The 9,758-nt window shown below is 37.5% G+C and overlaps 1 protein-coding gene across 1 annotated transcript; it reads right to left on the bottom strand.

The window, feature by feature from the left end:
* Positions 1–2,597: 2,597 nt before the first annotated feature.
* Positions 2,598–5,069, bottom strand: LOC108090018 (pickpocket protein 28). Its single transcript, XM_017188518.2, has 7 exons — positions 4,790–5,069; positions 4,467–4,730; positions 3,740–4,250; positions 3,538–3,677; positions 3,351–3,481; positions 3,050–3,290; positions 2,598–2,953 (listed from the first exon to the last, which is right to left on the bottom strand). Exons 1-7 carry the CDS (start codon positions 5,056–5,058, stop codon positions 2,692–2,694), a joined length of 1,818 nt encoding a protein of 605 aa, XP_017044007.1. The 5' UTR covers positions 5,059–5,069; the 3' UTR covers positions 2,598–2,691.
* Positions 5,070–9,758: the final 4,689 nt, after the last annotated feature.

Below are 9,758 nucleotides of genomic sequence, written 5' to 3'. Positions count from 1 at the left end.
GTTAATAATATAGCACTTTGATGTGGAATTAATTACCTTTCCTTCAATAAAAAGTACTGTGCTTACATATTGTATTACTATATTAGTGCGCTTATCAAACATTTTTTTAAACAAACACAAAAAAAAAATATTAGCATACAAATATTCTTATGCAAATGAACATAAATCTGTCAGCACGCAATGACGTAAAAAATGGTGTCACAATTAATTATTTATTTTTATTGTGTTGGTTTGTTCGTGGGTTTTGTGTATATTGTAATTACATTACCTGGCATCGATTAATGCAAATTGTTCAATAATTTTATGTTATTTTATATACCACGCTTTTTTATTGACAGTTGATTTGGTTTGCAACTGATTGCATTCATAAATAAAATGATAAATAAAATTTGAAGGCCGCGCATTAAATGTTGTTGTTAATTGTTAATTAAAATTAACGTGATAAATATAGTTAAAGCTTGTTTTGGAGTACATCTGAAGTAGTAAATTGAGAGCAAATCCTGTTTTTGATCATCCAAATTAATTTACATGTCAATATTATCAGTTGTATACAAAATTGGTAGCACTCTGTTTAAAAATAATGAATTCCTAAAATAAAATGAGCGCTTAGAAATATTAATATACAATATATAAAGTCTTAATGGAAGTACAATATTATGATTCAGGATCTTAATGGATATGCAACTCAATTTATTTGCTCATTGAGCAATCCACAAAAAAGGGGAAAAATAGAATTTCAAAACAATTTCGAATTTCAAGACGACAGATCTGAAATGAGCCAAGACGTTCCCATAGCCATTAGCCGCCCACAAATGTAGTGCGGATGAACACGCACGATTAATAAATTAAATTGAAAGACACACAAAGTGTGAGAAGGCGAGAAATACAAATTTTCCAAATGAAATTGTTAAACACTGACGACTGGCTGCATTATTCTAAGCATGTGCCTTGAAATATGTCGCGACATGCTAATAAAAATATTTGTTTTCCCGGCTCTCACATCTAGATTTATATTTTCTTCTATGGGGAACGGCGATGCGGAGCGATGGTACGCTTGAGTTGGTTTTATTTTTGTTTATTAGCCGCCTGCTAATAAAAATTAATTTGAAAATACTTTTTAAAATGCCTTCGACTTGGATGGCTGGCGGGCATAGCTTAAGATTTTTATTTATTTGTTTTTCTAATTTGTATTTTTCGTTTCACATTCATTTTTCTACGTTCTGAGTACGTTGTAGTTTGTGCGATTTATTTATGAGCTTTACGATTGTATTGTGTGTTATTCTTTCTCAGTCTTTAAGACTTTACTTTTTCGGTATGCTAACGATATGTTTTCTTGATGAAGCACAATGTGTTTATTGGACGCGATTTATCACCTTTTGTAAGATATTATTAACCCAATGAAAGCGTATTTGTCAAGTCTAAAAGGAAATACTTAGGCAAAAACTACTCTGTAACTTTAATTTGAAAAATAAAAACATTAACCGAAAGCTAAGAAAAATTGAATTTGAGAATACCACTCTAGAGTATTTTTAAAGTCTAAAGAAATATATTGCCTCAACATTTCTTAGTATGTTGCGAAAAGCTTGGCAATTTATTACCTAACAGAGCATTTGATTTATGGTAACATAATTTTTCTATATGTACTCGTGGTCGTATTTCCTGAGCGACTTCCAATAGGAATTTATTTTCGTCACAGCCTAAGAGCCGTAAACAATTTAAGCGAATTGGTTTGAGGGTCATTAACTAAAATCCATCTACTTATTTCAAACACAAACAGCTGCGCCAACAATTTGTCAACCAACCAGAGAAAAATATTAATATTTTATGGGAGCTTTTTACAAATATCATAAAATATCCGAAAACGAAACTTTCATAATTCTTAAGCGTAAACAAATTGTGACAAAAATGTGAATTTAGAGACTTAACCCGTACGCATAATGCAGATTCTCGAGTGACTTTTTCTGAAGGCAAAATATTTGTCTGCGATAAATCTCCATCGTCTCCCCTTCATTTTTTTTGACAGCCACACGACCTAACGAAAAGATCAAAGCGAAATAGCGAACATATTTTTTATTGTCGTGCCTTATTAATAATGCTGAAAATGCTGAAGTTTTTAATATTCTTTTATGATTTGTGGCCAGTGACAAAATCCATTAGATATGACATTTGGTGCGAACAGATTAAATTTAAATATATGTATTTTCGGGGTCTCGACATTTATGAAATATTGCCAAAGGGTAGTAAAAATAACGAAGGAATTCCGATTGGAACAGGTTAAGTATTTTAAATGTTTACGCCTTGAAACCAGCAATTAAATTAGTTTCAGTGTCTTGCTAAAGTGTTGCAATCAATTAATTAGAGCAAATCAGTTACTTTGACCGTGTGCTAATCAAATGCATTTTAAATTTGTAATCGATTTATTTACCTGTGTGCCAAGTTGTGGCTTTAAGCTGGGCGTTAGCTTTTAATGAATGCATTTATTTGTAAAACTTATTACTGGCTTTTAGAAAGTGTCAGTGGGAGTGAGAAATGTCTTTTTGTCAGGCAACGTTAATTTATTGGTTAAGTGCTTTAAATAAAACAATTAAAAATAGTTCTTGATAAAGTGGATTTATTTCAAATGTGCGCAATTTACATACACAATTGTTTATTCGTTTTGCTTTTGAATTCGAGGATCTTTCAGATCTTCAACTATTTTTCTGATTCATCCTCCGTTTGATCCACCGAGCTCTGCTGGTGTATTTTGTGCTTGCGGCGATCGCGGCAACTGCCACAGATTCGCATGCAGAAGAAGTAGATGAGCTCCAGGAAGCTGAGACAGGAAATTCCCATGAACAAGCCGCAGATGCCGCCACAATTGGAAATCAATGTTGATACTCCGAACAGAATTGTGCGTTTAATGGCTGTAAACTGATGTTCCTTGAAGTAAATGGTGAGTCGGGAGCCAATGGCACTAAAAGGTACAATAAATTATATAAGATTGATTATTTTTTTTAGTTAGAATGATTTGAGTTGATCACCTCTATTGAGAATAGCTTGAGATACTCACTCCGTATGTTCATATTCTTCGCGGAATGCTCGAATGGTCTTTTCTAAATCGTATTTAGCTCTGGATATTTCAAAGTTATATTCAAGCGATGTGCAAGCTGGCATGCAATTGCAGATTAAATCGACATTATTATCAACACTTTTAGCCATCGTTTGATTTTGCAGCAGAGTGTACAATTCATCTTGGGCACTTGTGTAGCAGGTGATGTCATTCAATCCACAAACAGGAGTGCCCACGGGTTCTTAAAAAAACAAGCTAATATAGATGAATTCTGCAAATAAAATAGGATAGGATAGCTTACTGGGCATCCAGAATTTGGCACAACCGCATTTGGCAATCGTATAATTGGCCAGACATTCCGTTTGGCAATTGCTCTGCGAATAGGATCGGAAAAATCGCAGGGAACGCTCATCATCGAACAGACACTGTCGTCTAAATGGAATTATTTTAATCGGAAATGTCACTCTTGCGAACACCTCACAACTCACTTCTCTGGGGTAATTTCGTGCAAATTGTCGGTGGACACGACATAAGCGGGCAAAACACTGACCAGGACCTCATCGCCATGGGGCACCAGAATGTAATTGCCCGACGTCAGTGGCACACTCTCCGGGGAATTGAGAAAGACCTGTTAAATTACACATTAGCTGTAGGTGTATTATACATTTCCACACCCAGTTTTACACACACCTTATAGCCCTGTTTGAAACTACGACAATCGTAGTCGAAATTGTGCTGCAAGCCCTGCAAAAAGGCGAAGAACCCATTCTTCGCCGATGAGAACACCGTCCTTTGGGGATACGCATTTTGACCCTGGTCCACGAATCCTGTGCCCAGTGACCAGTTACCAGTTATCTCGTTCCACCGCGGCAGACTCTCATCGAAGTAGTTGTTAAAGCTCACCACATCCGGGTCAATATAGCTGATGAACTTCTCGTCGCGATAAATATCCTTGGCTCGCAGGCCATTAAACTGATAGCAGATTCCCTCGTCGGTGGCCACAAAGTCGAAGATCTTGTCGCAGAAGTAGAACCTTCCGTTCCACTTGCAAAACGGTCCCGTCTTGTTCTTCGAGATACTCATGTCGATCAGGGTTTGGGTTACGTCCACATCGGGGGGATAAAGTGAGGAAAGTAGTGGAGTGAAACGGTCAACTACGTCAGGATCACAAATGTGCATGGCAGCTGCCATTCGACCCAGGCTGAAAAAAAAGTTTAAATGAATTACAATTATTTAAAATATAACTTATATAGTTACCATTTAATATTAGATACCAAAAAATAATATTATTAAATATGAAAAAAGATTTTTGTATAAAGGTTTGACCTCTTAATAAGAAAGAAAATACTTTCACTTTCTAAAATTACCAATCATTTTAAGATTTAAAGATTTAATAAAAAAGTAGAAAATACTCAACTCTTCACCCTCCAAATTGCTGATATTACCACCCTGCTTGTACTCATTCCAAAGCAGCCGAGATATGTTCGTATAGTCAAAGGTGTTCCGTTCCATTTTGATTTCCGGACAAATGGTAACCGTGGGAAAGGGTATCTTGTGCACTGGGACCAGAGTCTCATCGAAACCCAGAATGACCGGGGAGTCCTGCCATTTCAAATAGGTAGCCCAGATGAGGGAAACGGCAAAGTACACAGAGATGCAAGTGAAGAAAAGCCAATACAGTCTGAAAGTCAGGGTAATTATTAATTGAGTTACTTAAGATTTTCCTTCTAAATAACTCACTTTTCGTAGATGGGTCTGTGGACCTCGAAGATATATCGGATGCCGTGAATGGTCGTACTCTTGGCATACTCCAGAAGTAAACCTTTGCAGGCGGATAGAGTGCTGCCATATCGAATGCGAGACTTGATGATCACATCGCTGGGAACATCACTCAGAGCTGCCGAGGCGATACTTGCACGGGTATCGAATCCGGGAAGGGTTAAAAGCTCGGGACCCGGCAGAATGCTGATCCCAGGCTTCTTCTCCTCGTCCTCCTTGATCTCGGCCATTGTCCACGGAACAGGACGCTTGGCAGTCGACTAAGCTTTGCCAGCCATCCGACGGGTCCTTTTATAGCTGACCTCTTGCTAAAAAACACCTGAAAAGTGGGTGCGTTCTAAGGTTCCACTGGGTTTTTGCCCTGGGAATTCAATTCGCACGCACCAGCGACGCATTTGCATACTTAAGTTTAATTAGTGACCCACAACACCCGCCTTAATTGTGGCTTTAAAATGTAAACTAATTTTTCTTAACTGTTTATTTTTACTTTTTATCAAGTATATAATTAATCCATTAAAGTTTTTATGCAAGACAACCATCACAGGAACACTTCCTTAAAAAATGATAAAGATAATTAACAACTGTACAAATTATTATATTTCTGGAATTCTACTAATCAAACAATTATGATTTGTTGGAAAAAACTTATTTATTATTATCCCAGCTCCACATATTTTTTCCTTTCCTAGACATTCTTTAGCTTCTCCCGGGAAATAAAAGAATTCTCGTATTTGTTTAGCTGCACCACTTATCAAATCATCTCGGTGGCGACTCACCGATTTTGGAAGTACCGCCGAGTACTTGCTTTGATTTTATGCTAAGAAGATTGTCACCACGGTCGGGATGCCGGCGAACATTACTCTTTTTTGCGAATGCCCGACATCGCTTAAACATGTTCCTGGAATTTGGTGGGATACTCTCCTTTTATGCAGGACTGGTTGGTTGGTTGGTTGGTTGCTATTGGCATCGTCTGGCGGCATTCGTGCGTGGTTCGATTTTGTCTGCGTATCGATGCACACACACAGTGCTCTTCTCCGCCGTTTTGGCCAACTCTTGAATCTGGCTCAGTTGTTGGCACTTATTTGGGGACATTGTCATCGATATAAAACGGTGCCTTTTGCAATGTCCACTGGTCAAGAGGCATCCGTTGCGCATTTTTCGAATATTCAGCCAGCTCTGTGTGGGTTTTTCGACTCTGCAGTTTTTACTTTTTTGGTTTTTATTTTTTGTTGTCCCATTATCAGAGTGTGTGCATCAGCATTTGGTTTCGCGTGAAATTCACTCACGACTTGTAATTATTTAATTTTATTGTTTGTTTTGTGGGCAGCCGACAGCCGGGAACAACAACGCCTTGTGTTCGCCAAAGTGGAGTGCCTACTGTTCGACAAGATTTCAGTATCAGATCAATTGGCTAAAGGCCTTTTAAAACTACACTAAATTATTATGTAGATAAGTATTGTAGTGACCGAACAGCAACGCCTACAGTGCACGTCATTCGTGAGAGTGCCTTTTTTATTTGCGTGCAAATTGTATTCGCATTGGGGCGTCGAATTCTGTTTTTGTGTGGCTCAAATATGGTTATTAGTCATTAGGCTTATAGAGATAATTATTACTGGTAAAGTGGTGGGCTTAACATGCCCTTAACTGAATTGATAAATGGACTTAATGATCGGTACTTATGGAATCACGTATCTATAAGGTACATAAATTAATAAAAAGTGTTTCGAACTTACGTAAACAAAACGCTTTTTTCTGACTTTGAAATGTAGAGCTTGTGGCAAATATAAAAAATATTTTTGTTGATTTATTTTCACTCTTTTTTGCTTTCTGTGAAAGTTTTTTTTACTTGATATATGTCGACAGACATATTTCAAGAGCTCTCGAGTAATTCAGTTTAAATTATTCATATTTTAATGTGTTCCCGCATAAAGGCCATACTCACAAAATATCATTGCACCGGCGCTCCCAAAAACGACAGAAAAATTCAATGGCCTGTCTGCATTTTTAAATGTTTTTTGCTTTTGCCTTGAGTGTGTGCATTTGATGGAACTGTAATTAAATTGGTGAGTGTTTCGAAACGTCACGACAGTCTACATATTTCAGCAATTCTATTTGAATAATTGACGCTTGCTTTGTGGGTGGGCTGAAAATTGTCGGAATTACCCTTTGAAGGTCCAATAAAAAGCTGTTGAAGAGTTGTAAATTCGAGAACTAACTTTTTTCCGGTACAGATACTCGTTAAATATTTACAATGGGCAGATACATAAAAAGTAAAGGAAAACAGATTTAGATTCGATATGGCAAACAAAGCTTTGAAAATTTCAGTGGGGATTTGTATTGCATTTCGGCAATAGAATTAAACTTGTGTTTTCTTTATTTATTTGGATCAGGGAATTGGAGACATTTTTATTGAATTATTCGGATTGATATTTTTTCTTTTCTTATTTAACTTTAGTTTTAAAATGAATAATTTATTTACTTTTATACCCCTAACCGAAAAGATTATTTCTGGTTGCTAGGTAACTTTTAAAAAATTTGTTTCATTTGAATTGATAGAAGAAGGAAATTCAATCCCTATTTGAATGCAAACATATTATTTGAATAAAGCCACAGTTGCACCAAACATAATCTATAATTTGCAGGATATACACATGTTAGTGCTTTGACTTTTTCAATTCCACTTTTGTCAGTTGAATGGGAAAAGCTAGGAATTATATATGGCATCATAGCACACGTTATGATCTCATCAATTCGGGCTGCCTGCCATCGAGGGCATAACTACGGACATTCATAACCCCGGTAGCCTCCCAGTTCCGTCCCACCTGCCCCATTCTACAGATGGACGACTGTTGTTGTTCCCTTGTGGCAAACAGTCCTTCCTCCTCCACCTCCCTTCTTGCCACACTCCTCTTCCTGGCTTGGCCGATTCGCATTTGTTTATAAATTATGAGGCAGAGACAAAAGCTGACTGCAGCTGCTGATGAGTTGAGTTGGCTGCCAGGAAAGGCTGTGTTCCTTCTCCTGCACCTTCGTCGCTCGCTTTTCTGTAATAAATCAAAAGCAGTTTCACCAGCAAATCCTCTGTCTTGGCTAAGAGTCTGTCTGCTTGACGTCTACCTGTCCTGCCTCTTGTGTCTTCTATGTGTTGTATGTTGTGTGTGTTGTGTATGTTGTGTGTATGTTTGTGAAGTTCCAGTTGCAGTTGCAGTCTGTGGCACTTGCGAGCTGCAAATTTATGCATGGCTTCACATTTCTTCGAGTTATCATTTGTTACCTAAATTATGCATGTTGAGTTTGAGTTTTCGTTGTGGAATTACTCCAGACGATTAGCCGACCCAAGGCTAAATGGTCAGTGAGTGGATGCCAGTTGTTTGTGTCAGTTACCAAAATTACAAGTTTTCACCCATTCTACCTGAGCGAATGTATTAAAATGATGTTCATGCTGATATACATAAGCAAATGATAATCGAATATATTATGGCATGGGCTCCAGGGGCGGACGCAGAAAAAAATTTTGGGGGGTCCGATCAAAAAATTTTTGGTTTGGGGGGGTCCGATCAAAAATTTTTTTAGTTTACATGGTTGAAAGACCGAGTGCTGTAAGGGAATTTGAAAAAGTCTGGGTTTTTGGGGGGTCCGGACCCCCGGACACCCCCTGCGTCCGCCCCTGATGGGCTCGATTAAACAAAATTTCAATTATGAAAATTGTCCAAACAAGACATTTAATTCATTCTCCCCTTCGGGAATCCTTTGGCCATTCGTTGCGATAAAGTTCTACAGCAACAAAAATCATGGAAAATAATTAAATGTATAATTTAGTAAGCGATTCTATCCCCAAGCACAACCGCAACAAATTGTTTACAAATGGTCCACGTTTAATGTAAATTGTTGCTCACATTAGTTGCCACAGATTTTCGTCCATGATTATCCTAATTAAAAGCGTAATTTTCCAATGCATCTGCTCATTTTCCCATGTGTGTGTATATAAATATATATTTAGGCTAGTGTGCACATATATTTGGCTTAAACGCACTTGTTTAGGTAAAAATGTTGTGCTTTTGGGATGGAAAAGTTTATTACTTTAATGTTGTTGTTGATATCTATTATTTCAGTTTGCTTTCACTATTATGACTTTAAAGCTATAATTTCCTTCATATAATTTAAGCTTTTTAGCTCTATATAGTTTTATTTTCTTTACATCCGCTTCAAGTAATTATAAATTGTTACACTTTTAAGTGAGTAACGATGGTAGCGAGCATTGAGAGTAATTTATGAAGCGGCCAATCCTAAGTCATTGCCATGACATTTATGACCGGCACACCGGTCGGAATATGGGAATTAACATCCAACTAGTACTAAGTTAGATGCAATGTGGGGCCATATAAACAAGTGCATAAGTGTATGGCTTAAAATGACTGTGTCAACGATATTTATCATGGGCTTACATTGTCATTAATAATGCCGCCAACTCGGACGAGTGAATTGTGATTCCGCTGGAGGAGTGCGGTGCACAAATTGCAATTTCTATGCAAATTTATAACAAATAATTACTGACAGCCATATTTCATTAGTAATTGCAGGTACAACACACGGCGCTCTCACTCACTCACTCACTCTCTCTGCAATCTCAAACGTGCAGTGTAGTTGGGTATATTTTAAAGATAAATTTTGCAAAAGGCAACGCGGCCAAGTCAAGTGAACTCGGCTCGTAACAGGCCACTACTTCGCACAGTGAGGCAATTAAGCTGATGACGTTGATAAAAATCAACAGCAGTCAAGCTGCCATATCCCATAATTTATGGCCCACAGCAGCAGCGGCAGTGGAGTATCGGACAGTGAGGAAATTATCTACATATTCATATATGTGGCGACACATTATTAAAAGGTTGAGAGTCTGTCGTATAACATGTCTCATATATTCACGTTTATG

The sequence above is a fragment of the Drosophila ficusphila genome, unplaced genomic scaffold (genome assembly GCF_018152265.1).
Source record: "Drosophila ficusphila isolate 14025-0441.05 unplaced genomic scaffold, ASM1815226v1 contig_712, whole genome shotgun sequence".
NCBI lineage: Eukaryota > Metazoa > Arthropoda > Insecta > Diptera > Drosophilidae > Drosophila > Drosophila ficusphila.
This window is presented reverse-complemented; position numbering and strand designations above follow the sequence as displayed.